The 23,053-nt window shown below is 40.0% G+C and overlaps 1 protein-coding gene across 1 annotated transcript in view; it reads right to left on the minus strand.

Moving 5' to 3' along the window:
* Positions 1 to 350: 350 nt before the first annotated feature.
* LRRC28 (leucine rich repeat containing 28) overlaps positions 351 to 23,053 on the minus strand; it is a 29,249-nt gene continuing 6,546 nt past the window's right edge. Inside the window, exons 4-8 of the mRNA XM_042474910.1 lie at positions 12,849 to 13,055; positions 9,143 to 9,245; positions 6,376 to 6,551; positions 4,139 to 4,298; positions 351 to 843 (exon numbers count right to left, since the gene is read on the minus strand). Coding sequence (XP_042330844.1) covers positions 771 to 843; positions 4,139 to 4,298; positions 6,376 to 6,551; positions 9,143 to 9,245; positions 12,849 to 12,978 — 642 coding nt within the window. The 5' untranslated portion in view covers positions 12,979 to 13,055 and the 3' untranslated portion in view covers positions 351 to 770. The remainder of the gene's footprint in view (positions 844 to 4,138; positions 4,299 to 6,375; positions 6,552 to 9,142; positions 9,246 to 12,848; positions 13,056 to 23,053) is intronic.

Genomic DNA, 23,053 nt, shown 5'->3' on the forward strand with positions numbered 1-23,053 from the left:
TTGCAAGAACACAGGATGACAATCTAAAAATGTCTGCTAAGAAATTACCCATTTTCTGTCATTTTTAGCAGTTATCCTCTGAAATTTGTCCATTTCATACACAGGGTAAATTTTCAGTTTTCCCCACCCACCTAATTCCAGGCAGACAGCAGCAAATGACATTCAGAAAGAGTAATTTTCCAAAAGTATAAGCCTCAGTAACCATCAAAAGTCAGCTGGGTGAGAACACATTTCATTCTGAATGGAAAATGGGAGGGAGGAATCTCACCAGCACAAATAAACTGTTACCTTAAATGGCTGCTCTGTAAAGGGTGGTAATACGCAGCCAAGTAGGGAAGCCACAAAGGAAGTAACAGGTTTTGCAGATGTATTGTTCACAACATCAGTTTATATTGTCCAAGTGACTGAGCCCACTTTGAACGGCGTCATGTACAAATGCAATAGAAAATCATACACGCAAGCCACAAGAGCATCCCAGAGGTCCACTTCCTTCCATGTTTGTTTGGTTTACGTTCTTGCCTGGGAAGGAAGAGGATGGTGTTAACATTTTCTAACGCTGGAGGATCGAAACATTTCCAAGGGAGTTTCTGCTTTTTGTCCAAGTTTGATATGGGCACAGAATTCAAGTGGTTCGCAGTGTTCCCAGCTGGGCACTCCTCCTGTTGCTTTGGCACACATACACACACACTCACACTATTCCAGTACCATCAGGAGACACAGTTTAATGCAGCTTTAAGCTGGCACTGCTCCTGAACAGCTTTAAGTATTTATCAACTCAATAGGTCAAAAGTCTGCAGACACTGGGTGGAGCAGCAGTATGCCACAAAACTAACAGTTGTCCTCCTGGAATAGAAGGGGAAAAAAGAGGGGTGGAGGGAGAAAGAAGACAGCAGTTGTCAGTTCAAGATTAAAACACTGGCTCTTCTCCACAATACACAACTTTTCTGGATAGTTAGAAAGCAAACAAATCAGGAGCAGGGGGATTAAGCCCTGGTAAACTAAGTACACAAAATATTTGAGTTTGTAAAAATAGCAAGAGGTTCCCCCCTCCCTCTGTCAACATACCAAAAGAGAGAGAGAGAGATGCTAAATACTTCTAGTTTTGTAGTTACAGAGATTTGGACAAATTCATTAAATACTTTGGGAAAAGGATGAATTTTTAAAAAGTCTGTGTAATCTTCCCCCTCCACTTCCAGTTATTTATGGAACTGGGGTCTTCCATCTAATCTACTACTGATTAAATTGAACAAAGTGTTCAGGCTACACTGTATTCTGCTATCACTTGTTCATGTTTAGTCTTCCATTTACGAGTTAATTCAAGGGAAAGGTTATACGTCTTTACACATGTAAAAATCTTTGCACAAATGATATGAACACTAGCATGTTCCCAGCCTTGGTGACAACAACATTGTCCCATTTCTTATGGTGAATTTCTGCCAATAATGCATGACTGCAGCACTGGACAAAAAAACTAGTGTAACAATCAATGCAGAGAAACAAAAGATGACAACAAAAAAGGAAGAACAGGAGACCTCTTTCACAAGATCTGAAAAATCCAAGAGAAATTTAAACCAAAAGTGAGAATGCTCTACAGCAAGGAAACAATTAAGGAAATACATTACATGAGCAAGCAGAAATAAAAAGAAGATGGAAACAACATACTGAAGAATTATATAAGAGAGATTAAAGGATAACAGATTCATTCGAAGAAGAACCATACAAAGAATGGTGCAGCTCCCAGTTTTAAAAATGAAGTGGATGGAAGCTGCACTCAGAGCATTTTGGAGAAAGAAATCACCAGGAACAGATGGCATACCAACAGAGCTGCTTCACTCTACAGAGAAAGAATCTAGTCTAGTTCTAATTAAAATCTGTCAACAAATATGGAAAACAAAGCAATGGCCTACAGATGGAAAAAGATGAATATATATCCCAATCCTCAAGAAAGGGGACACCAAGGATTTAACAGCAGGACCGCTGCATTGATTCCCCATGCAAGCAAAGTGCTGCTCAGAATTCCAGAACAAAGACTTTTACCATAAATAGAATGACAAATACCAGATGTTGAAGCTGGATTCAGGAAAAGATGAGGCAACAGGGAGCATATAGCCAACACATGTTGGATAATGTAGCACATCAAAAAAATCAAAAGAAAATCAGCTTATGCTTTATAAATTATAGCACAGCCTTTGACCATATAGATCATGAAAAGCTATTTGATTGCTCTTGAAGACATGGATGTGCCAGCCACAAAATCTGGTTGTCCTGATGAGTAACCTGTATTCAGCTCAAGAGGCTACTGTGAGGACAAAATACAGAGCAATGAAATGGTTTCCAATTGGTAAGAGATATACATAGAGATTCTGTAGCACTTTTGAAACTAATGGAAAGAAAGAGGTTGGCAGCATGGGTTTTCATAGAATTAAGTCTACTTCCTCAGAAGCATTCATTAACTCCCATCAACTTATGACTTCAACTTATGGTGACCCCTCCAAGTATTCTTGTATTCCAGATGCATCTGAGGAAGGAGACTTAAGTTTACAAAAGCTCATACTGCCAACTTCTTTCTTTTAGTTAGTCTCAAAAGAGCTACAAGATCTCTCTACATACTGATTCTACAAACTAACATGGCTTTATTTGATAATTGGTAAGGGGGTCTGTTCAATTTGTATGCCAGAAATATAATACATAAAGCAGGAATAGATTCAGAGGAAGGAGAGGCAAAAATTAGAGGAAGGAATACCAACAATTTAAGACTGCTCTCTACAAGACCTGACCAGGGCAGCTGATGACAGGGGGATTTGGAGGCCTCTCTTTCATAGGGTTGCCATAAGTCGAAGCTGACTTGATGGCAGTTAACAACAAAAAAGAGCAAGCCTGGACTCTCTCAGGAAGCCAAGAGGACTAAGCTGAAACCATTAGTGCATGGCAAGGGAGAAGGCAGTAGGAAAAGAGGAAGACCACATTACAGGTGGATAGACTCAATCGAGGAAGCTTGAATATGCAAGATCTGAGTAATAGGAATACTTGGACAAGGTCGGCATAGGTTGAGGTTAACTTGATGGGAGTTCACAACAACAAATCAGGTAGAGCTGTACCACTGCCAAAGATGTAAGAAGTAGACCTTATATGTGGAAGAGCTGGATGAATGGTGGTTGCAACTGAGGCACCTTTCTAAAGGGATGAGGACGATGAAGAAGATGTTGGTAGCTCCCTTAGGAAATTATGTCCACAGCCATGTGGCTGCTGTCTCAATGGACGATGCCTGGGTTGTTCTCACTTCATAAATTTCTCTTGCTTGTTGAAAGGGGAGGGAGGGGAAGAACACCAGAAGTATTATGACACACACCTACAAAGCAGCAGCTATTTTTAAAAGCCCAAGAAATATACACAGGATGCTTCCAGATAGCGTGCTCCTACCCTTCTGCCAGTCAAAATGCAAAGGTGAGTGTTTCTATCTTTTCCTCCTTAACCAATTTTGTATTTCTGTGCATGTTTTAATAAAAGAATAATATTACCCTTCAGATACTTAGTTTGATTTCCAAAAATATCAGCACCTAAGACGGGATGGCAAGCATCTGGCTCTCAAAGATTTGAAGATGAGTGAGGAATGTGTTCCAAGCTCAACATGCTTCTAATGAGGTTGCCAAGAATGCATAATTCTACATGTCTTTTTCTCCCTTATCCATAACTTTAAATGTTGGCTCCCCATCTATTGCTCCAAATCAGGGTGTCAGGAACAAATACAGTTCAAGTTACTCTGCTGCTTCCCTTCCTAGCCAGTGTCCAAGCAAATCCATAAAAGTGAAAAAGGATACATGGCAAGAAACAAGTGTGCAAATTCATTTGCTATAGACCAATGTGAAAACCAATCATTCTGAGTGTGTGTGTGAGAGAGAAGATTATGTAACCAGCTGTACAGCTGCTACTTTCAAGCTACACAGATATATGAGTCTTAAGAATAAAGAGAAATTTATTACTTCTCCTTCCCTCCTCATTTTTTCTTGGAGACTGTTGACATTTAATGCCTAAATATCCACCAGAAAAGCAGAACTGCAGCCTTATGCAGATGCTTATTCCTCTAACTGGAGCCTCTGTGTGAGGTCTGTAGCCCCAATGTAATTTTCCTTGTAATTACCCCTGATGCAATCCTGCCATTGGCGTCTCTCTCAAGGGAAAGAGCTTTGGGTAGACAATAGTAAACATGGGCTGGCTGCAACGGTGGCAGTGTCCCAGAGGGCAATGCAATAATTCCAAGAGACTTCTGGGTAATGAGATTGGAGTCAGGAACTTCAAATCTACAGAAGAAAACAGAAAGAAATTTTGACTTCAACAAAACATAATTACACTTTTCTGAATCATGATGAACACATCCTAGATGCATGGTAGCATTCTGTTTACACTTGAAATAATAAAAAAGGGATGTAACAGAGAGGAGGGGGCAGGCCTGTTGTCTGCTGCCTCAAAAGGTAGGGCCAGGTAATAGTTTGAAATTACAGGAGGGTAGATTTTGATTGAACATTAGAAGGAACTACCTGACACTAAGAATGATTTGGCAATGGAATCAATTTCCTAGAGAGGTGATGATATCTCCTTTTCTGGATGTGTTCAAAAGAGTCTGGACAGTTGCCTGCTGAGGATGCTTCAGCTGTAGATCCTGCACTGAGTAGGAGGCTGGATGTGAAGGGCCATGAGGCCTCTTCCATCTCTATGATTCTGTTATTCTAACCAACATCAGAAGGGCATGAGATTTAACTAATCATAAGGTCTCTTCCAACAGCCAAATTCCGTACAATATGGTGCATAATTCTGGGCCAATGTTCCAGCGCTGGCCCAAATGGCAAATACAGCAGCTAGTAGCTTCTCAAGAACAGAATGCTGACGTCTTGGGAAACTGAGTCCTTTGCGAACTCACATTCATCTCAGTTACACTTATCCACACCTCCCCTATCCTGCCCAATATGTGAGGCCGTGAACTCCCAAGGACTTTTAGCGAGCTCAATATTCAAGTTCTTGTCAGAAGACAAGGCCCCATGTGGCAGCATGATGCAAAAGGCTGACAAGCCATGGGCCAGATTTCAACAAAAAAGCCTGAACTGGGGCAGAACTAAAGCAGCTCAGCTGTCACGTTGCACTGCAATGGCCAACGGGCTGCAAGCGGTTGTTCTGCCTCATGCTTAACAAGCCTGCCAGCGCTGGAGCCGGCTGCCTGGGAAGGAGCTGCATTGTTGGATGATGCACAGCCTCTTGCCTCAGGAATATTATTATTTCTGCTTCTCTACTCCATTAGAAGGCCCTTGCTTCTCTGCTGCAGACTGTGAAAAGGCTTCAGCTTTTCCACTCTCTGTGCAAGAAAAGGCTCCTAAATGACTTTCACATTTGAAGCATGACACTCAGCTGTCTTTTAGAGCCTCTGTATTCCTACAATAAATGTCACTGGGGTGCTTTTAAAAACATGGCCAGACTACACAGCACTTGGAAAGGCTACATGCTTCAGGTACCAAGCTGGCCACTGGGCACTTCCAATAAGCTTCTTCCCTTCAAGATACGCTTCTTAATTTACAAATGTCTTAGATCTTCTTATCTATGTCTCTTTATGCCCCTGGTTGGGTTTTTTCTAGCAGTTTCCAATATGCTTGTGAAACTTCTTCTTTTAAAGTTTCAATCTTTTGCCACCTCCATTTTTCACCTCCCCCACCCCCCAATATTTAACGTGTCTCTCTCATCTGCCTGCTTTGAAAATCAGGTTGCTCAAATTGCTACTTCTTGCATATGTTTTCCCCAATCCATCCCTTTTCTACATTTTTAAGGTATCATTTTCTGGTTTCTATATCTATTCTCCCCTTTCCCTGATTAGTCCCATCTGCCTGGATTGTGCAGGTGCAGGCAAAGATTATATCCATTTGTAACTGTTTCTTTACAGCAAATGGGGTAGGGATATAGGACTGACCAGATAGACCTGGCTTAGAAGATTCTGATGCTTGAGGCAGAGCGCAAATAGTGCCACCTACTCACCAAAATGAAGAAGCATAGCAAGCCAGTCAAATTATTTTTGAGGCAAAAGAATTCCACCAACACTCTTATTCTTACACCTTACCAATAAAGAACAACCGCAACAGCAACAACCAAATAATTTGCTGCCTTTTCAATGACTCCTATAATCTGCTGCATGAATCACTATTTGTCAAAATTTGGGAGAGGGAGAACTGCCTGCCTGTGGTTGTATTACAACAACAATCAACCCTAGCTAGCCTAGTCGATTGTGAGAGATGATGGGAGTTGCACCATGTTATCCATCCCTGCTTTAAAGAGATCAGGTATTTAAATGTTTGATAAAACATATGCGCTCTAGAAACACAACCTCTGTCCAAGTACCTTTGAAAAACCTGCTATATGTGTTGTACAGTGTCCTCATTGTCATCTCTTGCAAAGGCAACACATGGTCCAATTCTGTCCCTATTGCCTTCACTTCTGCTGGGAGGAAAATTGTCAGTTGCCCTGATGTAAAGGACAGAAGCTTCACCTCTGACTTGAGAACCGGAGAACCACAGCTGGAGAGATATTTGGAAAAGGGTAAAATGTATTTAAAAGCAGTGAAATAACACATAAAGGCATTACCCCAAGCCACCTAAAGAACTATTGTACTTCCTTGGACACATGCAGCATGTGATTACAAGACAGGCATTTTCCACACTCAACTATCAGGTGCCATTGCCTAGAATTAACCAGCTTATAGTGGTTACAGATTTTTCTCTTGACAAGCTGTCAAGCAAAATAAAAACTAGGGCATTATATCTATCAAACTTCATTAAATTACTATCTAGTTGTCTTGTATTTTCTTCTTTCTACAGAGATCTTTTAAAAAGAGTTTTCCTGGGCTTCATAAAAAATGCATGAAATCAGAAACATATGCCAATACAACTCAAGAAAGAACTAATTAATTAATGGAAAAGTTGAGAAGAACACTCAATTTATGGGCTTTTCATCAAAAGCATCCAACACTGTGCTTCAGGAATAGTAAATATGTTACAACAAGGGTGGGCAACTGTGGCCCTTCAAATGATTTTGGATTGCAGTTCCCATATTTCCTCACCACTTGGCCTTGCTGGCTATGACTGATGGAAGTCATAAGCCAACATCTGGAGGGCCATGACTTTTAGTTACTGAAGCTCTAAAAGACAAGTTGTATTTTCTGTGGTGACACAAAAACAAGCTAAGACTTTCCAATGTGATAATCCCAACTTGAGTTTATCAACTTTCATTAGCCTCAACAGATGTCAGAGAGTTACACAAAAAGCTTGAAGAAAGGCTAGCATGAACACTACCCCACTCTACGGCCACAAGTGAATTAAGCAAAAGTGGCAATGTACATGAAGAAACTGATTCGAAGTGATCATAGTCAACAGATAGAGGACAGCATCTGAGCAGGAGATGGAGAATGACATGCCCAAATGTTTATTTTCTGGTGTTTGTTATACTGTATGAAGTGACTATAGAAGAAGAATCCCACATTCAATGAATTAAATAGGAGAGGAGAAAAGAGAAGCAGCTGAGGGAAAGCTTTTAGCTTGAGCATTAGAGACCAAGGTTCAGATCCTTACTCTTCCACAAAGCTCATTAGATACCCTTGGACAAATTACTCTCTCTTTCTCTGGCAGGAGTAAATTACAATACAGTATAAGTTGCCCTCGGGATTCAGAAAGAAGCATGAGAAATAGGAGATGTAGGGAGACTGTGGTAGCCAGAGGGGACAGAAAGGAGGAAACATTCCCCCCCAAAGGCAGGTATGAGGATGGGAGAGATCCTTACTATAAATCTCTAAGGTAAATTAGGCTGAGAAAGGATACTAGCTCAAGATAGTCCAGAGAATGGCAGGGTTGTGAGCATCCATTGTGGCCAAACCAATTGCCTTTTTCCACCCCAGGTTGCAACTCATAAAAAAAATGACACTGTTTCTATCATCTGGCGCCACCAATGCCATTTTTCTGTGACCAGATCTTGCATCCTCTTCAGATTGGTACCAAATGCAAAAATTTTCAGCAAGCTGGCCAGAAAAAAAATACATGCCAAATCAACACCATTTGCTCCATTTTGAAAGGAGCCGCTTTGCATGGGGAAGGAACAGTATGCATTTTTAAAAAGCTTCATGGTCCACAGGGGCAAAAGGGAAAAAAAGCAACCACTTGCTCTGGCATGGCTATTTCCACGGCATATAATAATAGAGACCTTTTGGTAATCATCAGTTTAGAAAACTAAATTGATGGACAGTGCTCCAGCCAGGAGACAGTACTACACATTCATCTTTTCCACATTCTCTACACCATGTTTTTTTGTAACAGGGATGGGGAGTTCAGTTCTGTGGCTACTACTTATGAACATCCACCTTCTTTACCAGATATAATCTCTTTTTGTTCAGCGTAAGAGGAGTGTACAGTACCCAGAGATCTATTTGCATAACCACCTGACAGAAAGCAACACAGACCTACAGGGGGTTATACCTGCATTTGCCACTTTCTTTAATGTGTGTGCTTTCATGTGTTGCCAATGATGCCTAAAGCACACACCGAGATGCTTTTAAAAGTACAAATAAATCCAAATTAAACTGAGATGAGATATTTTGTTTACTAAGGGAATACGTTCTGCCACAAAATTACTGTCTTAATGTGAAAAGTAAGTAAATAAGATCCACCACACTGTTCCATAGCATGAATAGCTTAGCAAAATATAGGTATACTCAAAGGTATCTGCCTGTGGGGGGGGGAAAAATCAAAAGGACTTTATGCTTAAAATACAGTGTTAGAACGTGAGCATAAAAATTGATAACATCTGCATTTTGAGTGAAATGTTTTATTCTATTGGTGTCGAGCTTCACAGCGCATGTTCGGCACCAGAAACGTCCTAAAACATCAAGAAACAGGCTGCCAGCAAACAGCTTAGCACTAGAAGTATTCAATATTGAGAAATTTAATGCAGGAGATTTAGCACAATTGCAGGGAGCTGGCAGTCAATGTAATCTCTTCAAAGTAATGTAATGTGATGAATTAAAAAAACCATCCAAAGGAAAGTTTCACTTGAAAAAGGCAGCCTGCATTTTTGGAAAGCCTTAGAAGAAGAGACATGGCAACTTAACTCATATACGTACCCACTACAACCAATGACTTTATTATAAAGGTAAGAGGGAAGCCCTTTCAGGTGAATGTTGTTATCCACATAAACATACTGCAGTTCTCGGGAACGACCTAAATCTGGATGGAAGACACAAAACAGGAAGATGAAATAATCACATTGCTGGCAGACACCCTTGAAATACAAATGTAAAAACTTACCAGGCTCTGTGTCAGTGAACACTCGCATTATGAATGGCGCTTGATTAAAGATCAGATTAGTCAAGTAGATGAAAGCCACACAAAACAAGACAAGAGGTCTCCAATTAAAATTATCCCTCAAGTCAGTCCCTCTTCCAAATTTCCATCTATTAAGCCGTGACGGAGACATGCTTTCTTGATACATTATTAGTCATATTAAGTGCTGGGAAAAGGAAGGACGCAAACAAGTCCCATTTTTCCTATGTGATCCTTTTAAGAGGTTTGACAAACCCCTCTCAATAAGTAAGACTATTTGATTCAAAGACAAATCACAGTGGAACTAGTGATAAAGGAAAACTCTTACACGTGCATGTGAAAAATATGCATTTGTTATAAAAAGAGATGAAAGCTATTTAATAAATAATTTTGTTTTTTGCATTTGTAATATTTGATATATAATTTGATTATGTAGTGGTTTTGTATTGTATCTATTGTTTGATTGTTTGTATTTTAATAATAAAATTTATTTAAATCTAAAAAAAAAGCTATTTAATAAATGAAACAAAGAATTTGGACACACACCCCAAGTTTTTAATGAATTGTTTCATTTTACGTTTGGCTGTAGCTGCTGTTTGTACTAAACTTTTTTGTATTCAATGCTGTATTTCAAATATTTCATAAACTGCCTCGAATCTTCAGCTGAAATGCACTCTTTTTAATTAACCATTCAGGAAAAATGCAATATCTGAATCTTATAATATAATCTTTCCATTTCCACTCCTTTGAAAAGGCTTTTAAGAGCCAAGCTTCATGTAACTAAGTAGCAGGTGTACACATATATGTAAAAGTTTCAAAAAGAATAAAAGCTATGCCACGTCAAACCACAAAAAAGATTTCTAAATGTTTAGTAGCTGCTGCTGTAAGTGGTTCTTCCCACTCTCTGATGCTTTTAAGTTTTAAGAATCCGATCCTGTAATAAACGCTGCAAAATGCTTTTCTGATGAACACATTCCTTCTGGGCCTCAAAGAGTAAGGAAGCTCTCCATCTGATGCTACAAAGGAAGTTTTCAGAGGGCTTTTTAAAGCACTGTAGCTTGTCTAAAAACATTTCCACTTTCCTCCTACTAGAGCAGGAGATCAGAGTCTTTTTACTAGAACTGACCAAATGGCATGAGTCCTGAACAGACCCCAATTCAAGTTTCCCCCCCTCTCATTTTGACCTCAAGGCACTGGCATATGCATTCCACATGGCTGAGGATGGAACAAAAGGTCTTATGTGTCTGTACTGATGTTCTTTAACCCTATTGTGAAAGTAGAAAGACAGATGAGCTGCACACTTGGTGACAAAAAAAGCCCAGTGTTTATCACACTTTGGGGTTCTAGCACTACTTTATTAATACTAAAGGCACGTAATGAAGTAGTTCAATATAAAGTTCTTGGTTATAATATGTGTTGTTAAGATGTCATGTTGCTTAATAGTTTGATTCAGCAGCTTTATTTGTTATTTATTTATAGCTTTTACGTTGTTTTTTGTGAGCCTTCAAGTCAGCTCTAACATAGGGCAACCCTATCATATGGTTTTCTTGACAAGTTTTATTCAAAGGAGGTTTGTCATTGCTTTCCTCTTAGGCTGAGAGACTGGGACTTGCCCATGGCCACCCAACGAATTTCCATAGCTGAGTAGGGATACAAACCCTGGTCTCCAAACCCGGTCCAACACATCAACTATTAAACCACACTAGCTTTCTTGTAGCCTTTAAAGCACCCTCAAAACAATCTTGGCCATGGAACAACTGAACAACTTCCATCCCTGGTCCTGACTTTGGAGTTGGCAGCAAAACTGTACAACTGCTGGGGCTGTGTCACCCAGCTTCAAAGATGGAGGGTGACTGGTTGGGTACCCAAGGGTGGCACAAGGATTACCACAACAAGTGGGATTTAATAGGAATGCCAGAGTTCCTAAAATGAGAACAAGAAAACAAAAACAAAAAGCAGCAAAGACAATACATCAGACAGAATCCATTTATCTTTAAAATGCTTTGGCAAATGAAAACGTTTTGACCTCGCGCCAGAATAATAGCAATTGTGGTGCCAATGACATCTTCTTCCATATTCCATAGCACCATGATTGAGACCTCTGTATCACAAAATAACCTTGTTTTTGTTGTAATGTGCCATCAAGTTGCCTTCAACTCACAGCGCGCCCATGAATAAGAGATGGCTAAGAAACCCTGCACACACAGGGCCATGGCTTCCTTGATCTAATCTATCCACCTGTAATGTGCTCTGCCACTTTTACTACTATCCTGCATGATAAGCAGGGACTTGGCCCTGGTCTCTGGAGTTGTAGGCTATCACTCAAACCATGATACTACACTGGCTCTCCAGAGAGTAAGCAACCTTATTTTAAAGCATTTTTTCCTTCTAACATGTGGGTTAATTTTTTAATGCATTCAGTGAATACAACTACAACCAGCCTGTGGAACAGAACTGCAAACATATGGAGAGACAACTTCTGTGTATACCTGTGTCCATTTAAACCCAACCATGGTTAAAGCCCTCTGTGAAAATCCTTCCTACACAAGATCAAGAAAGGAAGGCTTTCATGGACACCAGTTGCTAGACTAGAAAGCTTTTCATGTATGTATATCCCTTAAACCCAAGCCCACAGTCTGAAGTTATTTTTTGAGACATAACTAGTCCCTTCAAAGAAAGCTCGGTTTGAGGTTTCAGTAGCTATTCCAAAATTCAAAAAATGGGTTGCATGTGTGTGCCAGATTGTTTCTAGGGCAGCAGTTTTAAAGATGTCATAATTATTTATGCCTCTGTCAGTGCTATAAGAAGCTGAAGGGACACAAACAGACCTAAGAGACACATAACTATGCTCTTAACCTCCTTTGACTATAATGACAATATTTCAGTAACCCCTTCAATTTGGTTTCAGTCACCTCAACTAACCAATATGTATTGTTTAAGTAGGAGCATTTAATCCATTCAGTGTTGATATAGGTTAAGGATGTTCTGGCTAACGATGATTTTAGAAAAGGCAGTGAATTTTGGAGTTGTTGTTAACTGCCATCGAGTTGACTTCGACTTGTGGTGGCCCATGAATGAAAGAGCTCAAAGTCACCCTATCATCAACAGCCCTGCTCAGGTCATGCAGACACAGAGCTGTTGCTTCCCTGATTAAGTCTATCCTGCTGGAACGCAGTCTTCCCCTTTGGTAAAATGGTAAAAGTCTTTGTTATAGAATTTTGAGCATCACATTGCTTGCATGGAAGATTAATACAAATGGTCCTGTGGTTACTGCAATCCCTGGTGTCCCCTTTCTTGGGGACTGGGATGTATACTGAGTGTTTCCAATCTGTGGCCTACTGTCTTGTTTTCAATATTTGAGTAGCTGCTGTCTCTGTAGCTTGAACAGCTCTACTGATATGCCATCCGTTCCTTGTGCTTTGAAACAGTACTGGAACAAAGCAAAACCAAAAAACACTCTAACTAAAATGGAAAGACATGTGATGAGAGACAGAAAGGATCACTCACCAAGTGGCAAGAATGCGAGGCGGTTTCCAGCCATGGACAATTCATTCAGACTAGGAAGCTGACAGAGATGGCGAGGGACATACCATAGATGGTTCCGATCTGCAGTTAGGTACTGAAGAGAGACACACATGTGTAGCCTTTCAGGCAAAGTTATCAAATGATTGGTTGAGATGTCCAGTGTCTGCAACTCCCGAAGGTCTCCAACCTCTACAAAACAAATAGCAAATGCAATTGAGTTAAGTACAGCATTTAAAGAACACTTCAACAGAAATGTAACTCAAATGGGGAAAGTAAACTTACATATTTAACCCATCAGGTCAAGCCCAGGAGGTTTTGAAGCCTTAGACAAAGGTCAATATGCTTTCCCCCTTCCCATCCACATACGTAAGTGAACTGAACTTTTAGCTAAATTTTATTTAAATACTTATAGAACAGTCTCCTCCACTACATGTGAGAGTAGCAAGATAGTTAAGAGGCCATGTAAACTATCCTTCAATGAATTTTGCTGCCCCTAAAATGCTGCCCCTAAAATCTGCTATTTGAGACTATAGATTTACTGTCTTGTGGTAAGGCCACCATTTTACCCACTGCAGAATCCATTTTAATTGTCACTTAGTACCATTCTTGACACTAATGAAAGCTACCTGAGATACCCAGGTAGGGAATCTGCTATGTTTGGGCAGGTGGATCACAATCTGTGTAGGATCTACTTATGCTAACACAAATACAGTTCTGAATCACAGGATCTGGTACACTTCACCGTTAAGAACTTCAGTCTTAGGCTACAATGCGGTAAAGGAAATTCCTCTTTTAACTCAAAATCTTCCATTTGCACTAGCATCTAGAACACTATCCCCAAAGCTTGTGCCTTTCATGACAACTGTCCCCTAACAAGTAATCAAGCAGCTCTGTTAATTTGAAGCTCCATTAGACACAATGGAGATAGGTACAGGGAGAAGCTCCATTTCTCTAAATGGGGGGAAAAAACTCAAGAACCAATATGAAAATGTTCTTGCAAATTCTCATGAGTTTTCTGCAAGCCTTGCAGCCATCACATCTTAATTAAAAGAAGATTGTTTCCAGTAACTTCAATAGGAGGGAGGACATCTCCAACACACACAAAAAGCTAAAGACAAAACCTCACAAGAAAGCAGGCCTCATTTTACCAAGATGCATTTCTGCACCTCTTTAAAGATACCAAGTTAATGAAAAAGTAAATAGACATCACTGAAGTTATACAGAGTGAGCTCCCACACAAATATACAGGTGTGGATGTGAGGGACACTAAAAGGATAGTGCTGCAAACCCAATGCAACTCTCTCTTTCATTTCTATTAAATTCAGAAATAATTAACAACCGTGCAGGAAACAGATCTAAATGTTAATGAAGAAATGTCTCTTTACAAACCACTTCAAGTATTGTAGGGGGACTGCCATAGAAAATAAAGGTCATATTAAAAGTTGTCTTAACTTGCTAACTGGGCTAGAAGCATATGTAAGCCTTGTGGAAAGTAATCAAGACAACACAAAGAAGAAAGTGGTGATGGCAGACAATTACTCTTGTCCATCTATAGCAATAAGGGAATACAAGGGAGGGAAGAGGGACAGCAAGTTAAGGAGAAAGAGAGAAAATTAGAGCAAATGCACGGCTACATTAGTTAATATGGCACATAAAACAAAAAGGTCTAGTGACTACTGGTTCGAACAATATAGCTGCAGCACAAGTACAGCAGAATGGTCTTACACATGCACAAAGTACAGCCAATAGTGGAAAGAAAGCTTCCTACAAACTGAATGACAAGAAAAAGGTCCTGCTATTTTCATACACAGCCTCTCCTCTGCCACTAAAAATAGCCTTGCAAACACTGGCCAGGCCCAAATCCTTCAAAGCTCCAGTTGGCAAACTGGCAGCAATCCAGAGTCTCTGCCGGCCAAGGTATTTTTCACGTCTTTGGGAGTGAAAGATCTATTTCTCATCTTTGTTGTTTATCCAGCAAAGCACTCATCTGAATATCCCATCTTCTTTTTATCCTTCAAATGCCAGGGACGCGTGTGTCAAGAACAAAGGCTGCAGTCCTATCTAAGATTATGTTAGCTAGATGAGGAATAGGTCATTACCAACTTCTGACAACAAACTGGATTTACAACAGAGTAGCACCGTAGAAGTTGAACTATGCTAGTACACGAGGAGCTACAGAGTTTAGGCACAATCTGATGCTCAGAGCTGGGCCTTTTGTCACACCTACAAAATGCTTAGATAAATTAAAAACACCTCTACTGAAATTAATAGCAAGTCCCAAAATACACCAACTGTGCAGCCAAGATTTCTGGCTAACTCTAAAGCCAAATAACAGCACAGTACTGTAGGCTATATTACAGAGGAAGGAACTGGCAAAACCACTTCTGAGTGTTCCTTGCCTAAGAAAACTCAATGAAATTAATGGGGTTGCCATAAGTCGACAGATGACTTGAAGGCACACACATACACACAGACCAGAAGTATAAGCAAATAGAGCTCATGTATCAAAAACTCACAAACGGCTATGTCACTCCTTGGTATTTACACAACTACAACCACTGAGGCCAAAAGAGGGAGAGGAATCAATGGTCTGGCAATCTCTCCATGATGCCCAGATGGAATTCCAGCTGAAGGTTTCCCCATCCTCCTCTAAGTCCCTCTGCTGAAGCTATTGAAGGGAAAGGAGGCTTCAGCCTCTCTGCTGTGCATAGACCCAGATTCATCCTCAAATGAATGACTACCTGCCAAGCAGATATGAAGAGCTTTAGAGAGAAAAGGCAGTAAGCCTAGCAGACAGAAACTTCTTTTCCCTAATCCAGTAGGCTCCATATAACTGTCTTGGAAAATCTCAAAGGGGTGGGCAAGAGCTCTGTATAGCCAAAGAGCACAGAGTGAGGAGTAACCCACTACAATTTTAATGTGCTGCTACTATTTTTACAACCCCCTATTGTTGTTGCAGCTGCTGTTATTACACTGTACATGGTACGTCACATTGGGCCAGTGAAAACACAGAATGGTGGAATACAGTGAAATAAGTAAGTGGAAACCTTCTGCTAAGTTCCCTATCACCAAAAAGGAAGAAAACAGCCATAGCTTAGAGGAAAACATAGACAAACAGTGAGCTCCTAACAGATGTGTATGCATATTCTGCTTCAGGATTTGCTACAAGAGCACATTCCAGGAACCTTAATGCTACTGTTGTAATGGGAGGTGTAAAAATAAGTCATCTGACATAAATGAGAAGTGGGGGGGGATAGCTCACACCTCAAAGCAAGACACTTGAAGACTTTTTATCTTTTTGTCCAGCCAAACATTCTAGGATTCATAGAACCACAGAATGCCCTCATCCCATCTGCAACAACTGTGATGAGTTGTTGAAATCCAGATAAATAACATCCAGAGCATTCCCATCATTGACTGATCAAAGTGACCTGATCAGAAAGATACAAGACTAATTGGGCAGGATTTGTACTTGACAAACCCATGCTGCCTCCTACTGATCAGTGCATTGTCTTCCAGATACTTGCAGACAGACTCCTGTATAATCCATTCTAACATTTTCTTCTGGTATTAAGATCAGGTGAAGTGGCCTATAGTTTCCTGGATCTTCTTTTTTGAAAAGAGGGACAATGTTTTTGCCCTTTCCTAGTCTCCTGGCACCCCACCTGTTCTCCATTAGCAGCTGGTTTCATTGTATCTTGTTTTCACTATAAACTACACCAGGTTTTCCCCCCTAAACATGAAAAGAACTATTTAAAATGTTGCTCAAGATATATACAAAATAATAAAAAAATACTTCTAATTAGATCCTGTTCTTTGAAAGCAAGCACTTGTGTTTAAAAACAACCTGCTTCAGTCACAGACTAGTGCTCCTTCAAACACACTGCAAGGGACTGGCAAGAGGTAAATGCTAATGTAATTTCATGTTTTCCTCAAATCCCCAGACGTCTATTCACTTGAAAACAGTATCCTCCTGGAAGTGTGCCTAATGTACCAAATCCGTCCTGTTTCTCTTATTTTTATTCCTACTACTAAATTAGGAAAGCAGAATAGATTGTCTTTGTGCTGGTTGTGAAACAAATGGTGAACATCAATCATTTAAATGAAGAGTGGGCAGGTGCCAGGAGTTGGCGATCCATGTTGGGCATCTGCATGATCCTGGAGGACTCTACTCCCACTGTCACTCAGTTTGCCCCCAATTCAAGGAGTGGCTATTGGCCATTTCACTACATTTTTTGGAAATGTTCTCTGTTCCTCATATTTTTAGACTTACTGTTCTGCTTACAGTAGTCCCTCCATGTTCGCTGGGGTTAAGAGTGAAGGACTCCCATAAATGTGGAGGGGGGGGGGGGAACCAAATAAAAAAAGCCACTATTCTTTTTATCTGAGAGAATATCTCTCTAGGAATCTCCAGGTCGTCTAGTGCAACTCCGTGATCAACATCTGCCAGAAGTTGATCATAGAATCATTCTGGAGGACCTACAAATGCCTAGAGAAGTGCTTTCTTTAGGAACCTCTGGGTTCTCCAGCACAGCTCTATGGTCAACTTCTGGCAGAATTGTGCTGGAGGACCTAGGGATTCCTAGAGACAACATATTAATCCAAACCGCAAATAATCAAATCTGCAAAAGCCAAAGCTGCAAATGTGGAGGGCCAACTGTTGCATGTGTTCTTCGAGCCTGTGCAATGGATTTTTCTGGTGGAGCGCAGCATGCACCGAACAGGCCTCACCCTTTAAACCAGAGGTTCATCTGCTGGGACCAACTGTACTTCCCGTCTTAACACCTGTACAAAGTAAGGCCTATATGGACCTAAAAAGGCATAGCAGGCAAAAATAGCCTATACATATGGCACTACAAACTGTTTCCCAGAAGTTATGGGGAACTATTGGCCATTCGTTGAGAATTCTTTTTCCCTCACATGCATTTCAGTTTTGGGGCAGGATCAATTTTGAGGCAGCAAAAGCACCCTTGAGAATGTATGCAGACCATGGGCCACACTTTTTCTATCAGTAATTTAGATGTAGTCTTTGAAAGTCAAGGTATTTCTAAAAGCATAAGCATGATGGATGCATGCAGCTGTACTGATGCAAAATGACACACACACACAAATACCATGTTAAAGCTTATATCCTCAATAGTTTCCTCTCTGGCTCGGTCTATAGCCTGCTACTGAAACCACGTAGTTGGATTAGAAATGACTTTGTCATTCAACTGTATTCCAGTTCTTCCAACTAAAAACTGTTATGTACAGTTTAAAAGGCATGGAACATGTATAAGTTTAACCAAGGAAAAAGGAAAAGGATTTTATGCACTACACCTTCATGACAATACTTCTGCAATACTTAATACTTAGTTCTCTCCAAAAGTAGGGCACCGAGGAATTTTAGAACAGAACAAAAAATACTGGAAAGCATTTCAGAAGGATCTTCATCTGCATGAATACCACACACATATGCTGTATTTCTTGGCACCCAAAAGGGAAAGGTATGTGGCAGGACTGGAAGGAGAAAAAGAGTACAGACTTTTCAGTCCCAATGCATTCAAGGGACTCAAAGTAGCAATGTAAATTGCTAAGCAAAACAGATTTGGTGGTGTTCAATTATCATTCCTAGGCTATTTTATAAATGCTCACTGTGGTGAGAATGTTACAATATGATTTATATGTCAGTGACAGGAGGAGGGATGAACCTACTTAACCACAAGAGACTATATTTAGAAGCAAAGTCCTCTAATTCTTATGTCTATAAAATATATTCTGTACTGAAATTAAGCTTCATCCACTCATTTAGCAAACCAGATAAGTACAGTAGTCGTAAATTGGAGCAAAGAATCATATTCACCTTCACAGCCATGGTTAACGTATAGATTTCATCGAGATGGCTTCTAAGGCAATTTCCTTTTTTATTTCAGAACGAATGAATCCTGTATATAATATCTTATAAAACAAAGTTTCAAGGAAAACCATCAGTGAAATATCTTGGAAGCTGTGTTTCTAATGGCAGCACACAAGATATTCAGAGAGGTCTCACCAAAGCTGTTTAACATTAAATGCAATGGCCAGGATCCAGAAGAACTATGTAACTACTTCCATGGGCCAAGGATGCTTTCAGACAAGGTGTTCCTCGAACAGCATGCTTTTTCATGCTACATGGCTCAGTTCATTTGAAACAGAGGCATGTTTGAAAAAGTTTCTGATTGAACACGAGATCAGAAACTACCCTAATGAACAAAACTCAAAATCCCCTCCAGGTACATATGTCCAAGTCCTTGGGTGCAACCAAAGCAGTTCTTTGGATCTTGGCCAACATTAAATTTAGCTTTAGGTCTGTCTGTAAAAACTCTTACACAGACTTTCTCTCCTCTTAATAATTAAAAAAAAAAAGACAAAAGCTGTTGAGGTTACTTGCAGGGGATAGTCAGTGGATTTATCACCTTATATCAGTTTGGGGGAAATGGTTGTTAAATCTACAAATGCTATAAGAACAGTTTGGGATTTAAGGACCTGTGGTCTGAAAAGGCGCCATTATTAATTATTGTTGTTGTTCTCATCGGTCACAGAGAAAAATGACACATCAGACCACAACAAGCCAAAAACATTGTAGCTCTGAACTTTGTTAACGTGGACACTTTCTTCATTACAGCAGTCCCTCCACATTCGCTAGGTTTAGGGGTGAAGGGCCCCCATGAATGTGGAAAAACTGCAAATGAAACAAATATATTATTCTTTTTACCTAAGAGAACACCTCTCTAGGAATCTCCAGGTCCTCCAATCTGCCAAGGTTGACCATAGAATCATGCTGGAGGACCTACAAATGCCTAGAGAAGTGCCTTCTCTAGGAACTTCTAGGTTCTCTAGCACAACTCTATAGTCAATGTCTGGCAGAGCTGCGCTGACGGGACCTAGAGATTAATAGAGAACACATTAATCAAAACCACAAATTAAGGTTTGCTTACTGATAAATGTAAGCCTATCTACATGATGCTCATGGGGAGCTATAACAGCTGGGAGTGGTGCATAAATGGTAAGAAAGAGTTTTAAGAAACATAAAACTGAAATGAGTCTAATTTATTAAGCACTTTGTAGGTGCTGTTGTGAACCAGGGAGCACATGAGCACTGTTAGCAACCGGTTTACCCATTTCAAAGGCAGGTGAGGTGGTAGGTTCACATAGCAAGGGACATATGTACCAGGTGTTATGTTCCTTTATCCCACCATGTGCAGAACAAATACTGTTCTTCATAGGCATAAAGACCTTAGGGTTACAAACCATGGACAGCTCAGTTTAAGTTCACAGCACCCAATAAAGCAAAAGGTTTTATTCTGGATCACATAGTTGCAAACTGGGAGCAAGCTACTTCAAGTTTTCCAAGTCCTATTTTCTTAAGCAGAAATACAAATAGTATTTTTGAAAGGGAACTTCACCACAGAATGGGGCTGGGAGCGCAAGTCACTGCCAATTTCATTTAATTAATTCACTTACAATGAAAGTTGGCAAAACATGAAGCTTTTCACTTAGTAAATCTATAATTAACTGCTAATGTTTGCTGAGTAAACATGGCCCTATTTTAATTAAATCTTACTGCATGATGTTACAACCTGAAAGTTTTACAAGCAACATGCATCTCCTACGAAAGAGTAAGAACTTCCAAATCTTGTTAGACATTTTAAAAAATTAACTAATTTTATTGAGCTTATAAATAAAACAGGCACATATTAATAATATCCAGTTGGCGTAACATGGTTTTAGAGATAAATGCAGATAAAAATGTAGATGCTAAAAGCAATCTGACAGGAGCTCTGTTTGCAACAGTGGTGCATAAAAAACTTCCAACGTAAAGTTACAATTGAAGCTGCTATCGCTTTCATACATCTTAAAGTTTGTACAGATTAAAATGAATTTTTATAGAATGATCTTGATAAAAAGGAAGTAAACAGAATATTTATAAGGAGAGAAATTAAACATATTGGCATATTGCCTTTTGTTAAAATCAACTAAGAAGTAGAGAACATGGGCAAAGGCCTGCCTGTTATTTTCTTGGTTCTCACAACAATAGTAATTGCATTACAATAGCTATGTAAGATTCATAAACTGGGCCGCAAATTGGTTAAGGGCTCTTTTTTTGTGTGTGAAACATACATTCAATAATAACAAGATTCACTCACAAGAAAAATTAAGCCATAGTTCATTGCCTGGTTGCCTTTTATTCAAATTCTGTTGAAATTATATGTCTTGATGTCAGCCACAGAGGCTATTATAGTTGGATAAGATAGAATAGTACATGTAATCTACAGCAGAGCATTTAGTAAGCACAGGGTTGCTTTATCGAGATTTGTTTTTAAAACTGACACCCGAGATGAACTTCTGCAGCGCATCAGAAACTGCAGGGGAACCAAGAGAAACCACCAGCCATAATGTGTCATAAAATAGGGCTAAAGCCAGGCAAATTAAGGTACATCACTTTCGGGGAGGTTGAAAAACTCAGAATCATAGCTGGAGCGCATCAGGAATATCTTTCCACACCCTTTTTAAAAGAATTGCCTAGTATGACTAACCATGGCTTGAAAGAGTTCCATCACAGTGAATAATTTCATGGTTTCCAAGTAATAAATATGGGTGGAGAATCCAAACGTTTTCTGGTTGATTTGAATGGGCCAGTGTACTTACTGTCTCTAAAAGAAGTATATTCAGGACCAGAAGACAGGGGGATCATGTCCAAAACACATTACAGGAAACAGCTGGCCTTAACCCTACTTATCTGACCACTGTCCAATAATATGGAAATGACCATGGAGTGTGTGTGCTGGGCTGCTAACAAAGTGAGCTTTGGGGGAAGAGAAATGGGAGCTAATATAATGGTATAAAATAGTCTAGTTACTTAAGAAGTGCTTTAAGCTGCCTGTGGTTTATTTTTCTGGAGAATTTATAGCCTTCCAGACTTTGCTAGACTGCAACATTAGAATGCTTTTCAATTAAACAAGAGCCAGATGACCATGGAAGAGGCAAGGAAGATCTGGAGCTATCACACAGAGAAGGAGTGGAAATCATTCAGCTACCCAGATGTTACTTGACTTCAAGTCCTAGCAATCCTAATTGGCATAACCAATGATGAAATGTAGTCTAACAACACCTGGAGGGCCACACATTGCCTACCAGGTTACAGTTCAGAAATGAGTCCAAAGCATTCTAAAAGGGAATAAATTAATGCCTGATCCCAAGCCACTAAGGTGCTTCCACTTACACCTGGGACATCCAATCCCCAAAGGAGGGATGATTACAAAACAGAACCAGTGAACACATTGTAAACCAAATTAGGACTGTACAGTCCACGCAACTCTACCCTTCTGGTTTCTCCCTCTTCTAGCCTACCTTATGGGAATTCATGCTGATCAGCTGTGAAAGCAGGGTGTCTCAAGGATACACTACTGAAAGTGATATAACACAGTAGTAACGCTGCAGCTGTGTTCTGACATGATCCAACACTGCTAAGCAAACCTAATGCAACGATCACAACTGGCAACAGCATGCACTTAAAACCTCTCTGAGTCAGACAGTGCATCCTACCAAAGAAGATACCTAGTAAACACACAATAAGTCCTACAGCAGTTATTTTACAGAAGGAGCATTCTTGCTCAAGGAAATGTACAAACGCTGACTGCAATGATAAGCTTCATCTTCTTCTTCTCATGTGTCTTCAAGTCATTTCTGGCTTATGGCAACCCTAAGGCAAATCTATCATGGGGGTTTCTTGGCAGGATTTGTTCAGAAGGAACTTGCCTTTGCCTTGCTCTGAGGCTGAAAGAGTGCGACTTGCCCAAAGTCACCCAGTGGATTTCCACTAAAGCAGTACAGTACAAACACTGTACAGTACTGCAAAGCCCGCTACAAGTGTTTTACGAGAATAGAAATGAATAGGATCTCAAACTACTCATAAAAGATGTCACAGTATCAAATCCATCCTACCCATGATTTTGATAGAAACAGAGAAGCTCCTTAACAGAGATTATGAATCAAACACTCACAGACTCTGCATCCTCCCTGTTTGCAAAGTGATGACAGAAAGTGCTACATATAAGAAAATGCTCAGTGAAAAGTATCAGCAGAGTCATTTTCCTAGCAGCAATGAAAGAAAATCATAGGCTGAAGATCATTAACAGGTACGGCACAAAAAGCACTTCTGAGTACAA

The sequence above is a fragment of the Sceloporus undulatus genome, chromosome 6 (assembly GCF_019175285.1).
Source record: "Sceloporus undulatus isolate JIND9_A2432 ecotype Alabama chromosome 6, SceUnd_v1.1, whole genome shotgun sequence".
Taxonomy (NCBI): domain Eukaryota; kingdom Metazoa; phylum Chordata; class Lepidosauria; order Squamata; family Phrynosomatidae; genus Sceloporus; species Sceloporus undulatus.